General features: G+C 40.0%; 2 protein-coding genes across 2 annotated transcripts in view; both read right to left on the bottom strand.

Moving 5' to 3' along the window:
- Positions 1 to 20849, bottom strand: part of NFKBIB (NFKB inhibitor beta) — a 1076695-nt gene extending 1055846 nt beyond the window's left edge. Inside the window, exon 1 of the mRNA XM_084960822.1 lies at positions 20796 to 20849. The gene's annotated coding sequence lies outside the window, so the exon portion shown is untranslated. The remainder of the gene's footprint in view (positions 1 to 20795) is intronic.
- Positions 5535 to 8241, bottom strand: LOC106510534 (uncharacterized). Its single transcript, XM_013998482.3, is given in 3 exon segments — positions 5535 to 6760; positions 6763 to 6996; positions 8212 to 8241. Coding segments are annotated over 3 exon segments (1350 nt in total). The 3' UTR covers positions 5535 to 5674.
- Positions 20850 to 27665: the final 6816 nt, after the last annotated feature.

Here is a 27665-nt window from a genome sequence, read left to right as displayed (position 1 = left end):
CCCTGCCTCTGAGCAAGCTGTAGGCAACCACTGCCAGCTCAAGCAGCCCCACAGACACGCTGGAGGGAGAAAAACACTAGCTCCAGGATGAAGACGGCCATCAGCAGAGTAGAGGTTTCTGTGCATACTTGCAAGGGGAAGGGCCAGCTCTCTGGACTTGACTCAGCCTCTAACCAAGGTGGGCACACTGGGAAAACAGTAAGACAAGCACAGAGGTGCAGCCACAAGCCTTTAGACGGCAGCCCCATCCCAAACCAAGGCAGAGACTGCTATCACACCTGGCAGAAAACTAAGGGATCTTGCTCCAGCCCCTCGGGCTCCCAGCCCACCCCTGATAGGGCTGTAATAGTCACTGAGCATAGGAGACGCCCCTGCTGGAACCTGGATGTGGCTCTAGCCCCTCCAACTCCAGCCCTACTGCCCACCATGGTGGGGGTTGCCACAACACCCCGGGGGAAAATGCAGCCCATGCTCACTTCAGATCCAGCTCTCCCAACAAATCCACTGGGCACAGCAGACTGCACAGGGACCCTCTCATACAAGGACACACCTTTAAGCCTGGGAAAGGTAACTTTCTCATCTAATTTCATAGAGCTAGGGAAACTTAAATGAGAAGAGAGAAGAATATGTTTGAAATGAAAGAGTAAGAAAATAACCTCAATGAAAAAGAGATAAATAATTTACCTGATAAACAGGTCAAAGCAATAGTAGTAACTGAACTGGGATAAAGAATAGATGAACAGGAGTTCCCATTGTGGTGAAGTGGAAACAATCCGACTAGGAACCATGAGGTTGTAGGTTCGATCCCTGGCCTCACTCAGTGGGTTAAGGATCTAGTATTGCTATGAGCTGTGGTGTAGGTCACGGATGTGGCTTGGATCCTGCGTTGCTGTGGCTGTGGTGTAGGCCAGCAGCTGTAGCTCTGATTCAATCCCTGCTTAGCCTGGGAATCTCCATATGCTGCAAGTGTGGCCTTAAAAAGCAAAAAAAAAAAAAAAAAAAAAAAAGAACAGATGAACACGGGAAAAATTTTTATTTTTATTTTTTTGCTTTTTGCATTTTCAGGTCTGTACCTGCAGCATATGGAGGCTGCCAGGCTGGGGTCCAATTGGAGCTGTAGCCGCTGGCCTACACCACAGCAATGCGGGATCCAAGCTGTGTCTGCGACCTACACCACAGCTCACGGCAACGCCGGATCCTTAACCCACTGAGCGAGGCCAGAGATAGAACCCGAAACTTCACGGTTCCTAGTCGGATTCATTTCCACTGGGCCACGATGGGAGCCAGGAAAAATTTTTTTAAAGAACCAGAAAATATAGAAAAGAACCAGTCAGAGCAGAAGAGTAGGCAATACAGAAGATTAGGAAATACAGGAAATCCATTAGCGATCTGGAAGATGTAATAATAAAAAACACCCAATTAGAACAAAGAGAAAAAAATTAATGAGGACAATTTAAAGGACACTGACACAGCATCAAGCATACTACCATTCACATTACAGGGGTCCCTGGAAGAGAGAAAGGGTTAGAAATAGTTGACAAAATTAGGACTGAAAACTTGCCTACTCTGAACATGGAAAGAGATATCCAGGTACAAGAATCACAGAAAGTCCCGAAGGAGATGAGTTCAAAAGACCCATGCAAGTCAGAATTAAAAATGCAAAGTGAAAGATAAAAAGAGAATTCTAAAGGCAGCAAGAGAACAGCAAAGGGTCACGAAGATGGGAATTGTCCATAAGGTTATCAGCTGATTTTTCAGAAGAGTCTTTGCAGATCAGAACCAAGTGTCATGATATATTTAAAGAGTTGAATAGAAAAAAAAATTGCAACTCAAGATACTCTACCCAGAAAGGCTGTCATTCAGAACTGAAGAAGAGAGAATTTCTCAGAGGAGCAAAAACTAAGAGCTCATCAATCCTAAACCAACCTTACAAGAAGTGTTCAAAGGTCTTTAAGGAAAAAGAAAAGGCTACAAGTAATGATGGGAGTTCCCACTGTGGCTCAGTGGTAACAAACTCGACTAGTATCCTAGAGGACGTAGGTTCGATCCCTGGCCTCATTCAGTGGGTTAAAGATCCGGCGTTGCTGTGAGTTGTGGTGTAGGCTGGCAGCTACAGCTCTAATTCGACCCCTAGCCTGGGAACTTCCATATGCTGTGGGTGTGGCCATAAAAAAAAAATTGCCCACAGAATAAAACAGGAACAGTGTAACAGCAATGTCATGATATATCCTACCCATTTCCTCCAAATGAAGTATTCAGGTTATAACTTTGTTGCTGCAAACTGGTGCTATAATATCCTTATATGCTTAATCTTGCAAGTATTTTTTATTTCTATAGAATATATTCCTACAGATTAGACTGCTAAATCGAATTTTGAGAAAGTTAATTTACGGTCTCATCATTAATGTATGAGAGTGTTCATTCCCCATAACATCACCAAAAGCAAAAATTATGGACTTCCTCTGAAGCCATGATGGAGTTAACCGTTTGGATAGGAAAAGCTCCCTGACAGAAGAGAAACAAATGAGGTGAGCAACATTTGTTTCCACCTGCTTTCTACCTAGAGACATATTCTAGACAAAGAGAAAGGGTCCAAAACACAGTATCCTTATGTTACTGTATTGAGAAGGTGAGGATCAAAGAGACTCACATGCCTGCAAGTTGCAGGGCAGCTATGCAGAAAGAGTTTCAGAAATGTGCAAAAGGGTCATTTTTAAGCTTTCTGAATATGAAGTAGCATGTGATTCTACAAGATTGAGCAAAGTATAATTAAGGAGTTGCTAGTTGGAAAATGCCCAGTGCTGATACAGAACAAATAGATTTTCTAATTCTGACCCTGACGGTCACTCATATTATTTAGCAGATAGCCCAGAGGAGTTATGTATTAGGAGGAGAGCTAAATTAGCTCTAAAGCAAACACTTTGGACAGATCTTTTGGAGCTTCTCAAAAGCTTCAAAAGAATCAAGCCAACTTTCAAATGATGTAACTGCCTGCAAAGCAAAGCTCAACAATTCAAAATGACAATAAAGAATGTATATATGTGTGTGACTGGGTCACTATGCTGTACAGAAGAAACTGGCAGAACACTGTGAACCAACCATAATGGAAAAATAAAAATCGGAGTTCCTGTCATGGCTCAGCAGAAACAAATCTGACTAGTATCCATGAGGATGCAGGTTTGATCCCTGGCCTCGTTCAGTGGGCTAAGGATCTGGCATTGTCATGAGCTGTGGTGTAGGTCACAGATGTGGCTTGAATCTGGCCATGCTGTGGCTGTAGGCCAGCAGCTGTAGCTTCAATTCAACCCCTAGCCTGGGAACCTCCATATGCCACAGGTGCAGCCCTAAAAAGACAAAAAAAAATTATGTCTAATACAGTTTATATAATTATATGACCATTAAAAATTCCTCCACAGCTCTCTGGTGGCCTAGCGGGTTAAGGATCCAACACTGTCACTGCTGTGGCATGGGTTCACTCCCTGGCCTGGGAACTTCGGCATGTTGCAGGCACGGTCAAAAAAAAAAATCCCGGAGTTCCCGTCGTGGCGCAGTGGTTAACGAATCCAACTAGGAACCATGAGGTTGCGGGTTCGATCCCTGCCCTTGCTCAGTGGGTTAACGATCCAGAGTTGCCGTGAGCTGTGGTGTAGGTCGCAGACGCGGCTCGGATCCCGCGTTGCTGTGGCTCTGGCGTAGGCCGGTGGCTACAGCTCCGATTCAACCCCTAGCCTGGGAATCTCCATATGCCGCGGGAGCGGCCCAAGAAATAGCAACAACAACAACAACAACAACAAAAAAGACAAAAGACAAAAAAAAAAAAAAAAATCCCTCTAAACATTATCACATTTCTCCTTTCTCATCATAATGAGGAGGTATTGTCAAAACCTAGTAAATAGTTTTCTTCAAAGAAACAGATGTTAAATAAAAAACCTTTTGTATTGTTCTTAATTCCAGTATTTTTGCATTATTTTCATTAAATCTTTCCATCAGTTTACTTGGGGCATTTGCTCTCTGGAGATACAGTGGTGACAAGAAATAAATTGCCCTCAACCTTTTTGGTTTTATACCTAGAGCAATTCCCATTAAGAAGTGATATGGTCACATTCACAGGATTTGATTTATAAGAGTTTTATTATCATTCACAACAAAATAGCCCACAGTTTCACTTGTGATTTGCGCATTAAGCTGAGAATTGTTTACATAAATAGAACTAAACTTGCAAGAGGTTAGAATTCATTTGGCTATTTTCTAATTTCCAAAATTTAACTATGGTGATAAAATGGATATGACATTTGGCTTTAGAAATTCGTTAGAAACAAATCACTTCCAAATGCCTTAAAAAAATGCTGAGCACTCAACACCACCACTTTTACTAAAACCATAAGGCTTTCTTCATATAGTATTAGGGTTTTTTTTGTGTAGTAAATAAAATTATTAGATTCAAAGCTTTCTCTGCTTCATTCAATTTTCTGTTTCTTCTTTAGAATTAACATTCTCCAGTTCAGTAAGACATACAGATGGCGTCCTTGTCTATAATCATTATATTCCTAAGGTCTTCCTCTCAAAGAAATGATCTAATATTATTATTTATTTATTTATTTATTTTGTCTTTTCTAGGGCCGCTCCCAAGGCATGCGGAGGTTCCCATGCTAGGGGTCGAATCGGAGCTGTAGCCACCGGCCTATGCCAGAGCCACAGCAACGCGGGATCTGAGTCACGTCTGCAACCTACACCACAGCTCACGGCAAGGCCGGATCGTTAACCCACTGAGCAAGGCCAGGGATCGAACCTGCAACCTCATGGTTCCTAGTCGGATTCGTTAACCACTGCGCCACGAGGGGAACTCCTCTAATATTATTATTAATGACGGTCATTACATCATTTAAATCCTCCAATTTATTTAACCCTTACAATGTAACAAGTAAGCAAAAAGAATTGCTACTTTCCCGAAAATTAAGAGGTAGTGAGGTGCCGAAACTAAGACATGTCAAATGACATCTAACACGGCTCAAGGCTTTTCCAGGTTAGTTACAAAGCACAAATTTGCCTTCAGTATGATTTTGTGGAAGTGCAATACAATTTAAGAAGTGATGGGACACTCCCCTAACATGAATTAGACTTAAATTCTATGTAGTATAACATCAATGATGTGGAGAATCTTTTGAGAATTATTCAAAAGGGATTCATGCTATCATCTCATTTGCAGGGTTTACCTTAATGTTCTACAATTTATGACCAATCAGTAAATACTTTCCTCTGTTAATACAGATTGCATTAGGAATCCTTTCCTATTGAGTGTGCTGTGTACTCTGTTAAAAGTTTGTCTAGTATTACATTACAGGTTTTCTCAAAGGAAGCAATTAACTAACATCAATTAAAGACTTTCCGGAGTTCCCGTTGCGGTGCAGGGGAAATGAATCTGACTAGTACCCATGAGGACACAGGTTCTATCCCTAGCCTCACTCAGTGGGTTAAGGATCCCACATTGCCGAGAGCTGTGGTATAGGTCACAGACACAGCTTGGATCTGATGTTGCTGTGGCTGAGGTGTAGGCTGGCAGCCGTAGTTCTGATTCAACCCCTAGCCTGGGAACCCACATATACTGCAGGTGTGGCCCTAAAAAAACCGGGGGGGGGGGGAAGACTTTCCTACATGTGTGCATCACAAGTTTTCATTAGAATGAAATAAAGTGAGAGCCTGGAGAAAATGCCATCTCAAAATCTTTATATTCATATGATTTCTTAAAAGCATAAATATTCTGGTATTGAGCAAAGTCTGAGTCGTGACTAATGGTGTTCCCATAATCTTTCCATTGATAGAGATTCTCACCATTAAAATATGAATGGTGACTAAAGATCTGGCTGCTTTCCTTACATTTATAGGGTTCTGCATCAGTATGAATTTTCCTATGTCGTGTAAGCTGTGAACCCCAGATAAAAGATTTCCCACATTCTTTACATACATAAGGTTCCACACCAGTATGTATTCTCTGATGTCGTGTAAGTTGTGAACCCCAGAGAAAGGCTTTTCCACATTCTTCACATTCATATGATCTTTTTCCAGCATGGATTTTCTGAAGTTGATTAAGTTCTGAGCCACGAAAAAAGGTCTTCCCACATTGCTTACATTCATAGTTTCTCTCACCAGTATGAATTTTCTGATGTCGATTAAACTCTGAGCCATGAAGAAAGGTCTTTCCGCATTCCTTACATTCATAGGGTTTCCTCTCATTGTGAATTTTCTCATGTTGAGCAAGGTATGAGGCCCAAATAAAAGTCTTCCCACATTGTTTACATTCATAAGGTTTCCTACCAGAATGAATTCGTTGATGTCGGGCAAGGTGAGAACTCCAGATATATGCTTTCCCACATTTCTCACATTCATAGGGTTTCCTACCAACATGGACATTCTGATGTTGAGCAAGATTTGAACCACGAATAATGGCTTTTCCACATTCTTTACATTCATGAGATTTCTCACCAGTATGCATTCTCTGATGCTGAGTTAGGTGTGAGCCACGAGTAAAAGCTTTCCCACACTCCTTACATTCATAAGGTTTTCCACCAGTGTGAATTCTCTGATGTTTAGTAAGATGTGATCGCTGACTAAAGGCCTTCCCACATTCATTACACTCATAGGGTTTTTCGCCAGTATGAATTCTCTGATGTCGAGTAAGGTCTGAACCACAACTAAAGGCCTTGCCACATTCCCTACATTCATAAGATTTCTCACCAGTATGAATACATTTATAGACACTTTTTTAAGTTGTGAATGAAACCTAAAGGCCTTCCCACATTCCTTACATTTAAAAGGTTTTTCACCACTGTGAATTCTTCTATGACCAGTAAAACTTGAACGCAAACTAAAAGCCTTCCCACATTCTTTACATTCATATGTTTTCTTAGCAGAGAGAGTTCTCTGACATTGAGTAAGTTCTGAATCTGGAACAAAGTTCTTCTCACATTCTTTTTTTTTTTTTTTTTTTTTGTCTTTTTGCTATTTCTTGGGCCGCTCCCGCGGCATATGGAGATTCCCAGGCTAGAGGTCTAATCGGAGCCGTAGCCACCAACCTACACCAGAGCCACAGCAACGCGTGATCCGAGCCACGTCTGCAACCTGCACCACAGCTCACGGCAACGCCGGATCGTCAACCCACTGAGCAAGGACAGGGACCGAACCCGCAACCTCATGGTTCCTAGTCGGATTCGTTGACCACTGCGCCACGACGGGAACTCCTCTTCTCACATTCTTTATCTTTACAAAATTTTTCACCAGTGTGAATTAAATGATGTTGAATACAGTCTGAGCCAGAACAAAAGGCTTTTGTACACCCTTTAAGTTTATTCAGTTTCTTTCTTGTATTAAGTCTCTGATGCACATTAGAAGCCATGTGCTGGTTAAAAGTGGGGATTTTTTCACAGGTGCGTATAACCTGCTTAGAACATTCTTCCTGATTTTCCTGTCATGTTTCAAACTGATCTTTGCTTTCCCAATCACCTCTAAAACATAAACATTCAAGGCTGTGTTTTTCACAAATTTCCATTATTTCCCGCTGAGGTAATCCTCTGTCAAAAATGCCATTTTTTGGTGACAACTTCTTGGTCTGACAATTGGATTTCATATCTGAAAGATAAAAAGATAAATTCATACAGCTTTACTGATCAAAAAGAAATAAGGAGTTCCCACTGTGGCTCAGTGGTAACAAACCTGACTCGTATCCATGAGTTTGTGGGTTTGATCCCTGGCCCCACTCAGTGGGTTAAGGATATGGTGTTGCCATGAGCTGTGTTGTAGGTCGCAGATGCAGCTCAGATCCCACATTGCTGTGGCTATGGCTGTGGCTGGCAGCTGCCGCTCAGATTCAATCCCTAGTCTAGGAACTTCCATATGCCACAGGTCCAGCCCGTTAAAAAAAAAGAAAGAAAATTTCCAATGTAAGTATAAGAGGTAAATCCTAAAGTAAACAGAGCATATAAAGTGGGAATGGACAAAAAACAAAAACAAAAAACAAAAAAACAAATTCTGCACAATATGAAAAAAGGGCAACAGATAAATAGAAATTTAAAGAGCATTAATGAAAGCTGAGGCAGGTGATTAGATATATAGTTTTGTTAAGGTCAAATTCATCTGAGGAACTTAACACCAAAAAAAGATTGTTCAGGTTCTATCCTAATCATGTAATATTAATTTAAAGACTTAAGACTATTTTACCCAGTATGGTATAATCAATACTTTGCACATTGTTAGGCATTAAAAAATAATAATTCTGTTTTAAAAAAATACACTACAAGTAAAAAGCAAAAAACAAGGTGAAGAGGGGAATATTGCATATTTAAAATGGAGTAAAGGATATTACAAAAACCAGAGACCAGGATGCACAACTGAGATCATGTGTTAACAATGTAATACATCTCATTGTTTAATTTCTCCATCTCTACTGAAATGAATACACATAATTCCACATTGTTCTGTGCAGGGAGGAGGAAAACAAAAGCCTAGCCAAGCTAGCTCAAAGAAAGGGAATCATACCTCCTTACTCATTCTTCCATTTGCTTTTGCACATTTAAAGACTGCCCTGCTCATTTCCTCCACTGTGCTCAGCCATGTCTTTTTTTTTTTTTTTTTTTTTTTTACTTTTTAGGCCGCACCCGTGGATATGGAGATTCCCAGGCTAGGGGTCTAATCAGAGCTGTAGCCACCGGCCTACGCCAGAGCCACAGCAACACCAGATCCGAGCCATGTCTGTGACCTACACCATAGCTCACAGCAACGCCGGATCCTTAACCCACTGAACAAGGCCAGGGATCAAACCTGCAACCTCATGGTTCCTAGTTGGATATGTTAACCCCTGCGCCATGACGGGAACTCCTCATTTTTTTTTTTTTTTTTGGTCAGTTGATCCAAACCAAGGTGTTTTTATTTATTTATTTATTTTTGTTGTTGTTGTTTTTTATTTTTTTTGTCTTTTTGCCTTTTCTGGGGCCGCTCCCGTGGCATATGGAGGTTCCCAGGCTAGGGGTCTAATCGGAGCTATAGCTGCTGGCCTACGCCAGAGCCACAGCAACGCGGGATCCAAGCCGCATCTGCGACCTACACCACAGCTCACAGCAACACCGGATCCCTAACCCACTGAGCAAGGCCAGGGATCAAACCCGCAACCTCATGGTTCCTAGTTAGATTCGTCAACCACTGAGCCACCATGACGGGAACTCCTGTTTTCATTTATTTTTGAGTTTACAGTATTGCTCATCCACTCTATGTTTTCAAGCCCTTTCCCATATGAACTTTACCAAATCAACATGAGATATCAAACTTATTGGTAAAGTATTTTAGAACAAAAAAAGAAAATACTACAACTGCTACTACTGTAATATACTGAAAGGCTTGTCCGGTTTCTACTACTGAAATTGTATTTGAGAATTCCCGTCATGGCACAGTGGAAACAAATATGACTAGGAACCATGAGGTTGCAGGTTCAGTCCCTAGCCTCGCTCAGTGGGTTAAAGATCTGGTGCTGACATGAGCTGTGGTGTAGGTTGCAGACGCAGCTTGGATCTGGCGTTGCTGTGACTGTAGTGTAGGCCAGCAGCTGTAGCTCCTTAGACCCCTAGCCTGGGAACCTCCATATGCCATGGATGCAGCCCTAAAAAGACAAAAAAAAAAAAAAAAAAAAAAAGAAATTGTATTAGTATTATCATTTGGTTTAGGGATTGCCAAAACATATGACATCCACTTGAAGCAAAAGTAAGAGAGATTGGTTTCTAGGGTCTATCTATAGGGGATGTCCTAAACATCCCTCATGCTGAGTTATAACTAAAGGGCCATAACCTAGGAATTTGGGTAAAACAAAAGAACTACAGCTTAGTTTCAAATTATCTCAGTGCCTAAAGCTTAGTTTCAAATTATCTCAGGAACTACAGCTTAGTTTCAAATTATCTCAGTGACCAGGGAGGGCAATGGGTTGAGATAACAACAAAAATGCTTCAGATACAAGACAGAAACAAACAGAAGTCCTCTATACAAAAAGATATACTAGGCATTATTTTTACATTTTGCAAGTAGAGTCTGGCACAAAATGAAAGAAATAATCAGACAACATGAATATAGAAACCATAGAAACGATAGTAGAGATGAATGTATAAGAATTCTAGACACTGGCGTTATGAGACAGTTTAAAAATAACTTTGCTCAAGAAGTTAAATACAAAATGGATCATTTCAGCAGAGAACAGGAAACCAATATACATTGTCAAAAGAAAAATTCTATGAGAAAAAGGTTGGAAAAGTCATAAGAGGAGTGTTATGACATAGAAGATTCAGTAAGAAGATTAAATACAAGTGGAAGTTTACACAGAGAAGAATGGAAGAAGCAGCAATATTTGGAAAGATAATAGCTAAGAATCTTTAAAACAAGTCCATGAACAAGTGCATAAATAAATTATACCCATAAATGGAAAACTACAGAGAAATAAAAAATTTGCTATTGATATATTCAACAATACAGATAAATTCTGACAATTATGCTAACAATAGCAACAAGGCCAAAAACACTGTATAATTCAATTTATATAAAATTCTAAATTGACAGAACACTGTAAATCAACTGTAATGGAAAAAATAAAATTAATAAAATAAAAAAGTTAAACAAAACAGAAACTAACCTAGAGTTACAGCGAGCAAGTTAGTGGTTGTTTGGAGATGGGATGGAAGAAGGAATGGATAGCAAAAGGGCACACAAGGAAATTGTGCAATGACTGAAGTGTTTGTCTTTATTATAGTGATTATTTCATATATCAAAATAGGTCAAACTCTAACTTCGAATATGTGTAGTTTATTATTCTTCAATTATGCTTTAGGTTGTAAAATGAAAATTTTAGGACCAAAATAAAACTAAAATCCTGAAGAAAATAAAGACAAGTATTGGAGTTCCCATCATGGCTCAGCATTTAACAAACCTGACCAGTGTTAATGAGGGTGCGGGTTCGATCCCTGGCCTTGCCGTGAGCTGTGGTGTAGGTCACACACATGGCTTAGATCCGAGTTGCTGTGGCTGTGGTGTAGGCCAGCGGCTACAGCTCCTATTTGATGCCTAGCTTGGGAACTTCCATGTGCCTCAAGTGAGGCCCTAAAAAGACAAAAAGAAAAAAAGGATAAGTATTGTTTCAGCCACTCTAACTAGGCATTTAGAGTATTAGTACTTTCTTATCATGATCATTCACATTAAAAATACATAGTATTAAGCCAAAAACCGATAAGGACAGATCAAGCACAATAAATACAAAGAGCAAATCAGTAAACAACTCAGATGAAACATCTGTCCTCACTAGATATCAATGGCTTTTATCCTATTAAATTACTAGCAGGTATTTTTTGTTGGTTTGTTTGTTTTCCTGGCTGCACCCACAGCATACGTAAGTTCCCAGGCCAGGGATTCAACTTGCGCCAAAGCAGTGGCCCACGCCACAGCAGTGACAATGCTGGATCCTTAACCTGCTGAATGGTAAGGGAAATCCCAAGAAATTTTTAATTAAAAATGACCCCCCCCTTTTTTTTTGTCTTTTTTGCCATTTCTTGGGCCGCTCCCTTGGCATGTGGAGGTTCCCAGGCTAGGGGTCTAATCAGAGCTGTAGCCGCCGCCGGCCTAAGCCACAGCCACAGCAACGCAGGATCCGAGCTGCGTCTGCAGCCTACACCACAGCTCATGGCAACACCGTGTCCTTAACCCACTGAGCAAGGCCAGAGAACGAACCTGCAACCTCACGGTTCCTAGTCAGATTCATTAACCACTGCACCATGACGGGAACCCCATAAAGCCCCTATTTCTTAAAAAAAAAAAAATTAAACATCTATTTATATTAAAAACTCTTAACAAAGCGGGTATAGAGGGAACATAACTCAACATAATAAATATATATAACAAGCCTATAGCTAACATCATACTCCATGATGAAAACCTGAAAGCTTTAGCTTTAAGATCAGGAGCAAGACAAGGACACCCACTCTCGCCACTTTCATTCAATACAGTATTGGAAGTACTAGCCAGAGCAATCAGGCAAGAAAATGAAACAAAAAGTATCCAAATTGGAAAGGAAGAAGTTAAACTGTGACTATTGCAAAGACATGATTTTATATATAGAAAAGCCATAACATGACCACAAAAAAACTATTACGAATAACGAAGAAATTCAGTAAAGTTGTAGGACACAAAATCAATATATGAAAAACTTGTTAAATTACCATACACTAACAATGAACATTGGAAAAAAGTGATGAAGGAAAAATGCCATTTACAAATTGCATCAAAACCAATACAATAGCCAGGAGTACATGTAACGAAGGAGGTGAAGACCTGTACACTATAAGACACTGATGAAAGAAACTGAAGAAAAAAATAAATATAAAAATATTCCATGTTCATAGATTAGAGGATTAATATTGTTATAATGTCTATATTACTCAAAGCAATCTGCAGATTCACTGCAATCTGTATCAAAATTCCAATGGCATTTTTCACAGAAATAGAACATCCTAAAATTTGTTTGGAATACCAAAAGATATAAACAGCCAAAACAATCTTGAAAAAAAGAACAAAGCTGGACATATCACATTACATAACTTCAAACTATACTACCAAGCTATAACAATCAAAACGGCACGGTACTGGCCTAAAAGCAGATACATAGGACAGTGAAATAGAATAGAGAGATCAGAAATAGAATACATAGGTCAGTGAAATACAGTAGAGACCTGCATACAGTCAATTAATTTATGACAAAAGAGGCAAGAATACACAATGGGGGAAGGACAGTCTCTTCAATAAATGGTGTTGGAAAAATTGGGATAGCTATATACAAAAGAATGAAATTAGACTATTTTCTTATACCATGCACAAAAATTAACTCAAAGTAGATTAAAGATCTGAATGTAAAACCTGAAACTACAGAATTCCTAGAAGATAAGCTCCTTGACACTTCCCTTAGTGATGAGTTTTTGGAGCTGATTCTAAAGGCAGGGAAACAAAAACAAAACCAAGTAAGTGGAACTATATCAAACTAAAAAGCTTCTGCGTAACAAAGAAACCATCAACAAAATAAAAAGGCAACCTAATAAATGAGAGAGACAATTTGTTTATCACATATCCACTAATAGGTTAACATCCAAAAAATATAAATTTATACAATTCAATAACAAAAAACCAAAAAACTCAACTAAAAACTGGGCAGAGCTCAGCGGGTTAAGAATCCAACTAGTATTGGTTCCCCTCGTGGCTCAGCAGAAGTGAATATGACTAGGAACCATGAGGTTGCAGGTTTGATCGCTGGCATCACTCAGTGGATTAAGGATCCGGCATTGCTGTGAGGTATGGTGTAGGCTGCAGACATGGCTTGGATATCTGGTGTTGCCGTGGCTGTGATGTAGGCCGGCAGCTGTGGCTCCAATTTGACCCCTAGCTTGGGAATCTCCATATGCCACTGGTACGGCCCTAAAAAGAAAAAAAAAAAGAAAAAGGATCTGAATAGTGTCCATGAGGGTGTGGGTTTGATCCCTGGCCTTGCTCCATTGGTTAAAGGATCCGGCATTGCTGCAGGCTGAGGTTTAGGGTGCAGAAGTGGCATTGCTGTGGCTGTGGCATAAGCCAGCAACTGCAGCTTGGATTCAACACCTAGCCTGGGAAATTCCATGTGCCATTGATGTGACACCTTAAAAAAAAAAAAAAAAAAGACAGAGGACTTGAATAAACATTTTTCCAAAGAAGACACACATATGGCCAACAGGCACATGAAAAGATGCTTACATCTTTAATCATGGAAATGCAAATCAAAATCACAATGAGATACCACTTCACACCTGTTAGAATAGTTATTATCAAAAAGACAGCAATTAATATGCTGCAGATGTGGAGAAAAGGGAACCCTGGTGCAGTATTGGTCAGACTGTAAATTGATGCAGGCATCATGGAAAACAGTAGGGAAGTTCCTTTAAAAATTGAAAATAGGGAGTTCCCGTTGTGGCTCAGTGGTTAACGAATCCGACTAAGAACCATGAGGTCCGACTAGGAACCATGAGGTTGCGGGTTTGATCCCTGGCCTTGCTCAGGGGTTAAGGATCTGGCGTTGCCATGAGCTGTGGTGTAGGTTGCAGACGTGGCTTGGATCCCATGTTGCTGTGGCCCTGGTATAGGCCGGTGGCTACAGCTCCGATTCAACCCCTAGCCTGGGAACCTCCATATGCTGCAGGAGAAGCCCTAGAAATGGCGAAAAGACAAAAAAAAAAAAAGAAAAAGAAAATAGAATTATCATATGATCCAACAATACCACTACTGGGTATTTATGCAAAGAAAACAAAAACTAATTCAAAAAGATATATTCACCCCTCTGTTCATTACAGCATTATTCACAAGATCCAAGACAGGCAAACAACCTAAGTGTCCATGGATGGATGAATGGAGAAAGAAGATGTGGTATATGTATACAATGGAATACTATTGAGCCATAAAAAGAATGAAATCTTTTCTTCCAAGATCTGCCACTGTATTTCATAGAAATACATTTTCTTCATTTAGTAAAGAGTTTAAAACTTTGAAATGGGGAGTTCCTGTCGTGGCGCAGTGGTTAATGAATCCGACTGGGAACCATGAGGTTGCAGGTTCGTTCCCTGCCCTTGCTCAGTGGGTTAAGGACCTAGCCTTGCCATGAGCTGTGGTGTAGGTCGAAGACGCAGCTCAGGTCCCACATTGCTGTGACTCTGGCGTAGGCTTGGCAGCTACAGCTCCAATTAGACCCCTAGCCTGGGAACCTCCATATGCCGCGGAGCAGCTCAAGAAAAGGTGAAAAAAATAAATAAATAAATAAAAGAAGTGGAACACACAATCCAAAAATTTATATGGAATCACAAAAGACCCAGAATTGCCAAAGCAAACCTGAAGAACAAAAACCAAACCAGAGGTATAACTCTCCCAGACTTCAGACACTATTATGAAGCTACAGTAGTCAAGACAGTGTGGTACTGGTACAAAAACAGACATACAGACCACTGGAACAGAATAGAGAACCCAGAAATAAACTCAGACACCTATGGCCAATTAATCTTCAATAAAGGAGGCAAGAATATAAAATGGGGAAAAGACACTCTCTTTATCAAGTGGTACTGGGAAAACTGGACAGCTGCATGTAAATCAATGAAACTAGAACACACTCTCACCCCATGCACAAAAATAAACTCAAAATGGCTTAAAGACTTAAACCTAAGACAAGACACCATAAAACTCCTAGAACAGAACATAGGCAAAATATTATCTGACATCACAGTACAAATGTTTTCTTAGGTCAGTCTACCAAAGCAAGAGAAAAACAAAAATCAACAAATGGGACCTAATCAAACTGATAAGCTTTTGCACAGCAAAGGAAACCATTTAAAAAAAAGAGAGAGAGAACCTACACAATGGGAGAGAATAGTTTCAAATGATACAAATGAAAAGGACTTAATCTCCAAAATATACGAACAACTCATACAACTCAACAGCAAAAAAAAACAAACAACTCAATTGAATAATGGGAGGAAGACCTAAATAGACATTTCTGCAAAGATATGGTCCAAAGATATTCTCCAAAGATGGTCAACAGGCACATGAAAAAATGCTCAGCATCACTAATTATTAGAAAAATGCAAATCAAAAGTACAATGAGGTGCCACTTCACACCAGTCAGAAAGGCCATCATTAGTTAGGTCTACAAATAACAAATGCTGGGGAGGGTGTGGAGTAAAAGGAACCCTCCTACACTGTTGATGGGAATGTAAATTGGTATAACCACATGAAAAACAGTATGGAGGTACCTCAGAAAATTAAATATAGAACTACCACATGATCCAGCAATCCCACACTTGGGCATACATCCATTCAAAATTTTCATTCAAAAAGATACATGCACCCCTATGTTCACTGAAGCACTATTTACAATAACCAAGACATGGAAACTACCTAAAAGTTCATCAACATATGAATGAATTAAGAAGATGTGGTACATAAGCACAATGGAATACTATTCAGCTATAAAAAAGAACAAAATAATGCCAATTGCAGCAACATGGATGGAACTAGGGATTCTCATACTAAGTGAAGTCAGAAAGAGAAAGTATATCACTTACATCTGGAATCTAATACATGGCACAAATGAATCTTTCCACAGAAAAGAAACTCATGGACTTGGAGAAGAGACTTGTCCTTGCCAAAGGGATGGGGGAGGGAGTCAGGGACTGGGAATTTGGGGTTAATAGATGCAAACTATTGCCTTTGGAATTTATAAGCAATGAGATCCTGCTGTATAGCACTGGGAATTATATCTAGTCACTTATGATAGAGCAAGATAATGTGAGAAAAAAGAATGTATACATGTATGTGTAACTGGGTCACTTTGCTGTACAGCAGAAAATTGACAGAACACTATAAACCAGCTATAATGGGAAAAACAAAAATCATTATTAAAAAAAAAAAGGAAAAACTGATATGTACCAAGAGTGTTACCTTTAATAAGAAATGCAGAACAACCTTAATATATTCATAATATGTTAAAAAAAAATTTAAGGTACATGGTAATGTTTAGGGAATAAAAATAGGAGATAAAATTCTATATACCTTATAGAACAGAATAAGGTTTAAAAACCTTATTTAATTATAGATTCAAGAATTTGCAAAGCTAATCCAGCATCTTATTTACCCTTTGCCCAGTTTTGCCCAATGAATATATCTTACATAATTATAGTACAATATCGAAATCATAAACTAAACATTAGCACAATATAAGTGCATAGTTTTATGTCATTTCATCATATGTGGATTCCTGCAACCACCATAATAATCAAGATATAGAATTAGTCCATCACCTCAAAGATGTTTTCTCTCATGCTCTCTCCTTATAGTCATAACCACCACGGCCCTAGCCCACCCCTAACCACAACCACTAATATGCTCTCAATTTCTATAATTTTGTGATTTCCAGAATTTTGTATAAATGGATTCATACAGTATGTGAATGTTATATGTCAATTACATTTTGAGATTGGCACATTTCATTCAGGATAATATCCTTGAGATTCATTCAAGTTTTTTCCACATATCAATAGTTCAGAAAAAGAACAATTTTAAACTATAAATATAGGTTCTGGAATTCAAAAACATGATTCCAATAAAAAGATAAAAATTTGGAATTTCCGTTCTGGCGCAGCGGAAACTAATCCAACTAGTATGAGGGTTCAATTCCTGGCTTCACTCAGTGGGTTAAGGATCTGGCATTGCCATGAGCTGTGTGGTACAGGTTTCGGATGTGACGCACATCCCGTGTTGCTGTGGCTGTGGTGTAGGCTGGCTGCTGTAGCTCTGATTTGACCCCTAGACTGGGAGCTTCCATATGCCATGGGTTCAGCCCTAAAAAAAGCAAAAAAATAAAATAAATAAAACTTATTTTCTTTGATTTTTCAAATGAAAAGACGCCCCCAAGAACATGTTATTTTAATCTGAGCCCTGCCCATAATAGGAAACTTATGAATTACCATCCAGTTGTCAAATAAACCCCTTTCCTCCTTTTGACAGCCATGATTTGTCTTTTATGACACTGCATTCTCTCCTCATCATCTTCCATTAGCCCTAACCTCTCTCCTGCCATTTCCTCTTCACTGCAACCAGAAACCATGACAAAGCAGCTTATTAGGACTTCTCTTAATGTAGAGACTACTTTGTAGAAATTTAAGAAAATGATGGAGTTCCCGTCATTGCCCAGTGGTTAACAAATCCAGCTAGGAACCATGAGGTTGCGGGCTCGATCCCCAGCCTCGCTCAGTGGGTTAAGGATCCAGCGTTGCCGTGAGCTGTGGTGTAGGTTGCAGACGTGGCTCAGATCCTGTGTTGCTGTGGCTCTGGCGTAGGATGGCGGCTGCAGCTCCGATTAGACCCCTAGCCTAGGAACCTCCAAGTGCCCCAAGAACAGCCCTAGAAACGGCAAAAAGACAAAAAAAAAAAAAAAAAGAAAGAAAGAAAGAAAGAAAAAAAAAAAGAAAATGTCTCAGTCACAGAAAATACTAAGTTTCTTAACTTACTATATACACTTTGCTATTAACCCTTCTTAACCTAAAATGAAGTTAGAAAATCAATAAATGTTGCTTAAAAGAATTAATGAAGGAAATGCAGAAGCAAGGAGAAACTAGGCAAAATAAGAAAAATTCAAGAGGTATCAGGTAAAATAAAAAAGGGTTAAAGAAAATGTTTTAGGTTGTGAAGAAATTTACAAATATCTAAATGGATAAAAAAGAAAAATGGGAAGAAACTTGATTCAGGAAGTTCCCATTGTGGCTCAAGGGTAACAAGCCCCACTAGTACCCATGAGGATTCAGGTTCGATCCCTAGCCGCGCTCAGTGGCTTAAAGATCTGGTGTTGTCATAAGCTGTGGTGTAGGTTCCAGATGGGGCTCGGATCCCGCATTGCTGTGGCTGTGGAGTAGCTCCAATTCGATCTCTAGCCTGGGAACTTCTTTCTATGTGCCGAAGGTGCAGCCCTAAAAAGCAAAAGGAGAAAATAAAAAAAGAGAAACTTGATCCAAACCATAGATAAGTTGACCACTGGTAAAAAACAATGGCACTTCCCTTTTTGTAACTTGAAAAATAAGTGAGAGCATTGACATGGAGTGGTATTTGGACATGAAGAGAAGGTTCATTTGGAAACTCATGTTGAAAAGGCTGCTTTTATTTCTAGGTATCAGGCCTTTATCCATAGGCTTCTGGCCTTTGATGAGGAAATTCTAGATGAGTATTTCAGAGATGTTGCTGCCTCACTAAACAGCTGGGCTGTTATCTGCAATGACGGCCTCCTTGTGTCTGCTCAGCTCTCACTCACAAGGTCCTCTTGTAGCATTCTTCAAAACCGTCCAGGAGTTCCCATCGTGGCGCAGTGGTTAACGAATCCAACTAGGAACCATGAGGTTGCGGGTTCGGTCCCTGCCCTTGCTCAGTGGGTTAACGATCCGGCGTTGCCGTGAGCTGTGGTGTAGGTTGCAGATGCGGCTCAGGTCCCGCGTTGCTGTGGCTCTGGTGTAGGCCGATGGCTACAGCTCCGATTGGACCCCTAGCCTGGGAACCTCCATATGCCGAGGGAGTGGCCCAAGAAAAATGGCAAAAAGACAAAAAAAAAACAAAAACAAACCAAAGCCTCCAGAATCTGATTGTACTTGGCACTGCAGATCCAGATAAACCTGTTGCAGGACCTGCCCTCAAGGAACTCACAGTCAGAAAGTAAAGAAGCAGTTAACAATACAGTAGGAGATAAAGGTTATCATGGATGAAGAGGAGGAAGAGTCAAGCAGTTCAAAGGGCCCAAACCAAACTAGTTAGTAAGGGAAAGCCTCCTACAGGAGATGGTGCTTCAGCAGAGTCTTGAGGAGCTCAACAGAGACGATAGGGCAAAGGGAGAATTTTCCAGCAGCGGAAACAACCTGTCAAAAATCAAGCAATTGTGCATTCAAGGAGTACAGAATGGAGAAAAGATCAGTGATAGATGGAGACCTGTACAGCAGGGATCAGATCATGAAAATCCCTCAAAAACACGCATTCTCTTAGAAGTAATAAGATATCACTTCGCATTTTTAAAGTGAGGTTGAAAAATGTTTCTAATTAGAGATATAACAAAGTTGGTGTGGTAGAGTAAAGGAAAGATTGATATATTCAATCCCGGAGAGTTCCTGAAAATTTCATATGAAAGCACAGAGTACAAATTTGGCCTAGGAGACAGACAACTTTAGTGGTATAAAAGGACCTGAAATGCTTTGGAAAAAGAGTGCAAAGCTGGAGAACAAACTGTGCAATAAAATATACTTTCTGTTGGGAAATGAAAAGGACTTGAGTGATTACTATATAGCTTTAGTGAAGGATTGCAAATGAACCTTGAACGCTGAGTTAAAAGCCTGCATATAACTTTATACAGTCCCTCTGTATCTGTAGTTCCGCATCTGAGGATTCAACCAGCCCAGGACTGAACCAACCAGGACCTCATGTAGGACTATATAGCACATACTTATTTTTTAAAAAATCCATGTATAAGTGGACCTTCTCAGTTCAAACCCATGTTGTTCAAGGGTCAACCTTAGTTCTCAACGCATTATTCCTCTTGGAAACCATGTAGAGAGAAACAAGGAAAATTAAAGTAAATCCTGTAAGTTCCTGTTATGGCTCAGTGGGTTATGAACCCGACTAGTATCCATGAGGATGTGGGTTCAATCCCTGGCCTCACTCAGTGGGTTAAGGATCCGGCATTGCTGTGAGCTGTAGTATAGGTTGCAGTCATCGCTTGGATCCTGCATCGCTGTGGCTGTGGTATAGGCTGGCAGCTACAGCTCTGATTCAACTCCTAGTCTGGGAACTTCCAGATGCTGTAGGTGAAACCTCCCCCCCTCCCCAAAAAACGTAAATCCTAACCACCTGGAAGCAAAGAAAACTAACAAACTCCAAACTATTTAGAAGCATATGGTCAAAGCAAATGAAAGAGCAAAACTATGTAGGAAGCCACAGTGATGCTGCAATATTCTTTCCCCTGAGGAGCAGATCACATCCTGAGTGGGAGTTTCTGTGAGCAGGAATGCTATGAAAAGGAGATGATTGATGGTGGAGGCGGTAAAAGGGGGCATGGAGATGTCAAGGGGATTCAATGTGGCAAAACACATAGGCTGTATTCTTTTATTTTTTTATTTTTATTTTTTTAAACAAGTGGCCGCACCTGCGGCATATGGAGGTTCCCAGGCTAGGGGTCGAGCCACAGCCACTGTAGAAGCAACGCCAAGTAGTTATGTTGTGAGCCACACGGGAAGTCCTGTATTCTTTTATTTTTAAAACAGCTTTACTGAGATATAATCATATACTCTACAATTAATGCACTTAAAGTATGCAATTAGATAGGTAAGAAAGACCTACTATATACAGGGTAATCTACTCATACTGTGTAATAACCTGTATGGGATAAGAATCTGAAAAAGAATGGATATATGTATATGCATAACTGATGTATTGTGCTGTACACCTGAAACACAACTTTCTAAGTCAACTACATTCCAATAATTTTTTTTTAAGTGAATGATTAAATGTTTTGTTTGGCCATGTTCACAGCACGTGCAAATTCCCAGGCCAGGGATCAAACCTGAGCCACAGCAATAATCCAAGCCACAGCAGTGACAATGCTAAGTCCTTAACTGCTGAGCCACCAGGGAACTCCTAATTTTTTTAAAAGCAAATTAAGATATATGCAATCACCACCACTCAATTTTAGAATATTTTCTCCACTTCAAAAAGAAATCCTGGGAGTTCCAAATGTAGTACAAGGGGACTGGCAGCTTCTTGGGAGTGGTGGGACGCAGGTTCGATCCCAGCCCTGCACAATGGGTTAAGGATCTGGCACTGCCACAGCAATTGCAGCTTCAGATCTGATCACTGCCAGGGAAATTCCATATTCCATTAGGCAGCCGCCCCCCCCAAAAAAAAAACCAAAAACAGCGACTCCAAATAAAAGATGTTTTTAAAAAAGGAAAGAAATCCTGTATCCTTTAGCTATTACTCCCTGTCCTCTCACTCCCCTACATTCGTCCTCTTCCTTTCCCCAACTCTAAGTAACCACTAATCTACTTTCTGTCTCCATAGATCTCCTTATTTGGGACTTTCATATGAATGGAATAATATAGTATGTGAACTTATTGTGACTGGCTGTCACAATTGTGAAAACATATAGTATAATGCTTTCAAGGCTCATCCAAGTTGCAGCATGTACTAGAATTTCACTTCTAAAACATTGGCTGAAAAATATCCCATTGTATGGACAGATAACATTTGGTTTCCCCATTCATCTGTTAACGGACAGATTGTGGCGGGTTATTTCCACCTTTTGGCTATTAAGATTAATGCTGCTATGATCATTCATGTACAAGTGTTTGTCAATATCTGTTTTATAGTTTTCAGAGTATGAGTATTACACTTCAGTAATTATATTTATTCCTAATTTTTTATTTAATTTGATGCTATTGTGAACGAAATTGCTTTCTCCCCTCCCCCCCTTTTTCGGCCACAAATAGGGCAAATGGAAGTTCCTGGGCCAGGGATCAAACTGGCAATGCCAGAGACACGAGCCAGATCATCAACCCATTGTACCACAGCAGGAACTCTGAAACTGCTTTCTGAATTTCATTTTTGGATTGTTCATTCCAAGTGTGTAAGTATACAATTGATTTTATTTATTGATCTTGTATCCTGAAACTTTGCTAAATTAATTTATTAGCTCTAATATTGTTTTGGGGTATGTATTCCTGTATTCCTATATAGAATTTTCTATATAAAAAATTATGTTACCTGCAGATAGACAGATGATTTTATTTATCTATTTACTTATTTATTTATTGTTTTTTCTAGGGCCACACCTGCAGCATATGGAGGTTCCCAGGCTAGGGGTCTACTTTGAGCTATAGCCGCCGGCCTGCACCAGAGCCACAGCAACTCAGGATCCAAGCCAAGTCTGCGACCTACACCACAGCTCACGGCAATGCCGGATCCTTAACCCACTGAGCGAGGCCAGGGATTGAACCTGCAGCCTCATATGGTTCCTAGTTGGATTTGTTAACCACTGAGCCACGATGGGAACTCCAACAGATTATTTTATTTACTTTCCAATCTAGATGCTTTTTCTTTTTCTTGTCTAACTGCCCTGGCTAAAAACCTCCAGTACAATGTCGAATAGAAGTGGCAAAAGCAGACATTCAGGTCTTATTCCTGATCTTAGGGGGAAAACATTCAGATATTCACCATTAAGTATGTTTGTTGTAGGATTTTTTGTAGGTGCCCTATATCAGATTGGGGAAATTCCATTTTATTCCTAGTTTATAGAGTGTTCTTGTAATGAAAGGGTATTGGCTTTTGTTAAATGCTTTTTCAGTGTCTATTAAAACAATCATGTGAAGTTCCCACTGTGGTGGTGGTGCAATGGCATCAGCAGCATTTTGGAAGCGCAGGGACCTGGGTTTGATTCCTGGCCCAGCACAGTGGGTTAAGGATCTGAGGTTGCCGCAGCTGTGGCTTAGGCCGCAGCTGCGGCTTGGAGCTGATCCCTGGCCTGGGAACTCCATAGGACAAGGGGCAGCCAAAAAGTAAAACGATCATGTGTCTTTTGTTTTTCAGTCTTTTTTTTTTTTTTTTTTTGTCTTCTTCGGGCCGCACCTGTGGCATATGGAGGTTCCCAGACTAGGGGTCTAATAGGAGCTGTAGCTGCCAGCCTATACCACAGCCACAGCAACACCAGATCCGAGCCGCATCTGCGACCTACACCACAGCTCATGGTAACAATGGATCCTTAACCCACTGAGCGAGGCCAGGGATTGGATCCGAAACCTCAAGATTCCTAGTCGGATTAGTTAACCACTGAGCCACGATGGGAACTCCTTTTTTTGTTTGTTTGTTTTTTGTTTTTTATTCTATTGATATGATGTGTTACATTAATTGATATTTGGATGTTCAGATAACCTTGCATTCCTGGAATATATTCCACTTGTTCATGCCATTTCATTTTATATGTTGCTGGATTGGGTCTGTTAGTATTTATTTTGTTGAGGATTTTTATACTTACGTTTTTATGAGATAAGCTTTGTCTTGTCTTGGTATCAAGGTAATGGTAATACCACCCTCATTAAATGAATTGGAAGCTTGACTGTATTCTTTAACAGCAGCAAAGAAGACATTGTGAAATTCAGAGCTGACAGTGGGAGTCTTCTTGAAACAGATTAGTTCTCAACAACAAAGAAGGCCTAGCTATTTAGAGGAGCTATCATTTAAAGAAACTGTCTTCTGCTGCAGTTACAGAGGAAGGAACTCTTGAGCAGAAGAACTTAAAAAACTATCTTTGCCCCATTTACCTTTTCATAGGAAAGTGCCTGTGACAGGCATACCAAAAAAAAAAAAAATCGCATTCCAAAATCAAAAACAAAATTAGAAACACCATGTCCAAAGGTATTGTTAGGTAAAAGTTTGAAGAGTGCCAAAATTCCTCATTAATAAAGAAAACTCACTAAAAATTAAGAGACGAAAATATTACCCAACATACCAATATGAATTAAAAAACATTTATGATACAATCATAGCCCAGAAGCAAGACTACATGCACAATGATCTCAGGAAAGAGAAGGAAGTGATAGACCGTATATGAAGGCTAGTAGAATTCAAGAATAAAAGAGAAAATAGCCAAAACCACTTTAGAAACGAGGAGTAGATTCCAGTAGCAAGGTATGACAAATACCTCAGAAAGTACAGCATGGAATAAAAAATGTAGATACTTAGCAAATGAAACACAACCGAGAGAGATGGCAATTACTGGAAAAAAAAAAGAAAAAAAGAAAGGCAGACGTGATCCAACCTGCAATTATGCAGAGCCCCTAGAAATGAAATCTAAATCCGGGAAGAGAATAAATACTAAAAACTACATTTTTAATATTCAAGAATAATTTCTTGAAATAATGCATGAATATACATAATGAAAATACACACTGCACTGCAGGGGAAAATGACTCAAATTGTCTGTACCAAATCATTTCCTAATAAAATTATTAGACTAAAACCCATGGGGAATCAAAATAAAAATATCAAGTCACCTATAAGAAAAAGGAAATTCAGGAGTTCCTGTCGTGGCGCAGGGGTTAACGAATTGGACTAGGAACCATGAGGTTGCCGGTTCGATCCCTGGCCCCGCTCAGTGGGTTAAGGATCCAGCATTGCCATGAGCTGTGGTGTAGGTCTCAGACACAGCTCGATCCCACATTGGTGTAGGCTGGTGGCTACAGCTCTGATTAGACCCCTAGCCTGGGAACCTCCATATGCCGCTAGTGTGGCCCTAGAAAAGACAAAAAAAAAAAAAAAAAAAAAAAAAGCAGTGACACTAAACATATTTAAATGCAAATCTAAATCAAAAAGTGAGATAGAGATTATGGCAGCCAACATGCTAGATGGCCCCCAAAGATACCCAGTATCTGTTAATAACATTCTGTAGTTGCTCTATATTGAAGAAGGCTGATTTGTGTACCAAGATGTTATGAAAACGGTGAGGACTGGTCATAAAAGACATAGTGGCTCCTACCTTATGCACTGTTGCTGTCCTTTTGCTCAGGGGAAAGTCCTATGACATGTCATGAGTACACTCAAGCCGCCCTTCAGAGGTCCACATAGAAGGAACTGGGGTCCATTGCTAATAGCTGTGTGAGAGAATCATCTTGGAAAGTGATCCTCCAGCCCCAGTCATGTTTTCAGATAACTGCAGCTCTGGCAAAGAGTCTGGTTGCAAATGCATGAGACTCTGAGCCAAACCTCACTGCTAAGCCACTGCTGAATTTCTGATCCACAAAAATGGTGTAAGATAATAAATATTTAGTGTTATTTTAGAGTAATGTTTTACAGCAGTAAGTAATCAGCTTAGGGATAAAGATCACAGAATGGAAAATAGACAAGCTCACCAATTAGCTCACTTGTAATAACTAGAAAAGATGTCATTTTTTTTTTTTTTTGGTCTTTTTGCTATTTCTTGGGCCGCTCCCGCGACATATGGAGGTTCCCAGGCTAGGGGTCAAAGCGGAGCTGCAGCCACCGGCCTATGCCAGAGCCACAGCAATGCGGGATCCGAGCCGCGTCTGCAACCTACACCACAGCTCATGGCAACGCTGGATCGTTAACCCACTGAGCAAGGGCAGGGATCGAACCCACAACCTCATGGTTCCTAGTCGGATTTGTTAACCACTGCACCACGACGGGAACTCCAAGATGTCATTTAAAGCTAAAAAGTCAGGAGTTCCCGTCTTGGCGCAGCAGTAACAAACCTGACTAGGAACCAAGAGGTTGCAGGTTCAAGCCCTGACCTCACTCAGTTGCCATGAGCTGTGGTGTAGGTCGCAGATGCGGCTCAGATCTGGCGTTGCTGTGGCTGTGGTGTAGGCTGGTGGCTACAGCTCCAATTAGACCCCTAGCCTGGGAACCTCCATATGCTAAAAAGTCAGAGTTCCCATCGTAGCTCAGTGGAAACAAATCCCACTAGTATCCATGAGGATGTGGGTTCAATCTCCGCCTCACTCAGTGGGTTGGGGATCCAGTGTTGCCATGAGCTGTGGATTAGCTCACAGATGGGGCTCTGGGGCTCAGATCTTACGTTGCTGTGGCTGTGGAGTAGGCTGGCAGCTGTAGCTCCGATTTGAGCCCAAGCTTGGGAACTTCCATATGCCATGGGTGAGGCCCTAAAAAGCAAAAAATAAATAAATAAATAAATAAATCTAAAAAAAATTAATAGAAATTTAGACATATTTAAGAATATAAATGTAAAGTCAGAGGGAGTAAAAATGTCAACTGCACTTCAACATACAAGCAAAAATTATGAAATTAAAAATTGCATGTAAAATGACAGCAATTATACCAGCTATAAAACATCTAACAAAATATGTACATCTCGATATAGACTACTATAAATAAAAATGAGAGTAATTAAAGAACACCTAATGAATAGAAGAATTTATCACATTTATGAGATAAAAGGCTGATAATTTTCAAGATGTCATTTATCCCCAATATAATGGTATAGAAGTCTAAGAGGTGGAGTTCCCATCGTGGTGCAGTGGTTAATGAATCCGACTAGGAACCATGAGGTTGCAAGTTTGATCCCTGCCCTTGCTCAGTGGGTTAACGATCCGGCGTTGCCGTGAGCTGTGGTGTAGGTTGCAGACACGGCTCGGATCCCGAGTTGCTGTGGCTGTGGCGTAGGCCGGTGGCTACAGCTCCAATTAGACCCCTAGCCTGGGAACCTCCATATGCCACGGAAGCGCCCTAGAAAAAGCAAAAAGACAAAAAAAAAAAAAAAAAGAAGTCTAAGAGGTAAAAAGATGGTAAAAGATATACCATGCAAATCATAACCAAAAGAATGTGCAAGAGGCTATATTAATATACGTCAAAGTATATTTGAGAGCAAGGAGAATTACCAAGGAGAAAAGATGGTCTTTTCAATAAATAGTTCTAGGTCCAATGAATATCTCCATAGGGAAAATGTAACTTGATCTTTCTCTCATAACATACACACAACTCAATTCCAGCAGCTTTGTACATCTAAAAGTGAAAAATAAGATAATAAACCTCAAAGAAAATATAAATATCTTCATGCTTTGGAATAGGCAAAGATTTCTCAACAGGGTACAGAGAGCACCAACCACAAAGGAAAAAAAATAATAAATCAGACAACATTTTAAAAAGCAATTGCTGTTCAACAGAAAGGAATAAAAATGCAAACCATGGACTGGGAGATGATATTTGCAATACATTAGCTGATAAGGACTCATATCCAAACTAGAGAACTCCAAATGAAGAACTCCTAAGAATCAATGATAAAAAGACAGGTTCCCCAAGACTTGAACAGACATTCTCAGAAGGAAGGGTAAAGGGCTTGAATAGACACTTCCCAAAGGAAGACATCTAAATGGTCAAAGACATAAAACAAAAGCACTTAAAGTCGTAAGTTAAACAAAAGTCATAAGTTAAAAAAAACCCGCAACACAATACCACTGTATATATCCACCCTATTGGCAAAAAAAAAAATTTTTTTTTTTTTGTCTTTTTGCTATTTCTTGGGCCGC

Source organism: Sus scrofa, chromosome 6, assembly GCF_054392235.1.
Source record: "Sus scrofa isolate SSC_HxYL_T2T_F1_AM1 chromosome 6, Sscrofa_HxYL_maternal_Yorkshire_Landrace_v2.0, whole genome shotgun sequence".
Taxonomy (NCBI): domain Eukaryota; kingdom Metazoa; phylum Chordata; class Mammalia; order Artiodactyla; family Suidae; genus Sus; species Sus scrofa.
The sequence above is the reverse complement of the archived record's forward strand: the minus strand, read 5'-3'. Positions and strand labels throughout refer to the sequence as shown.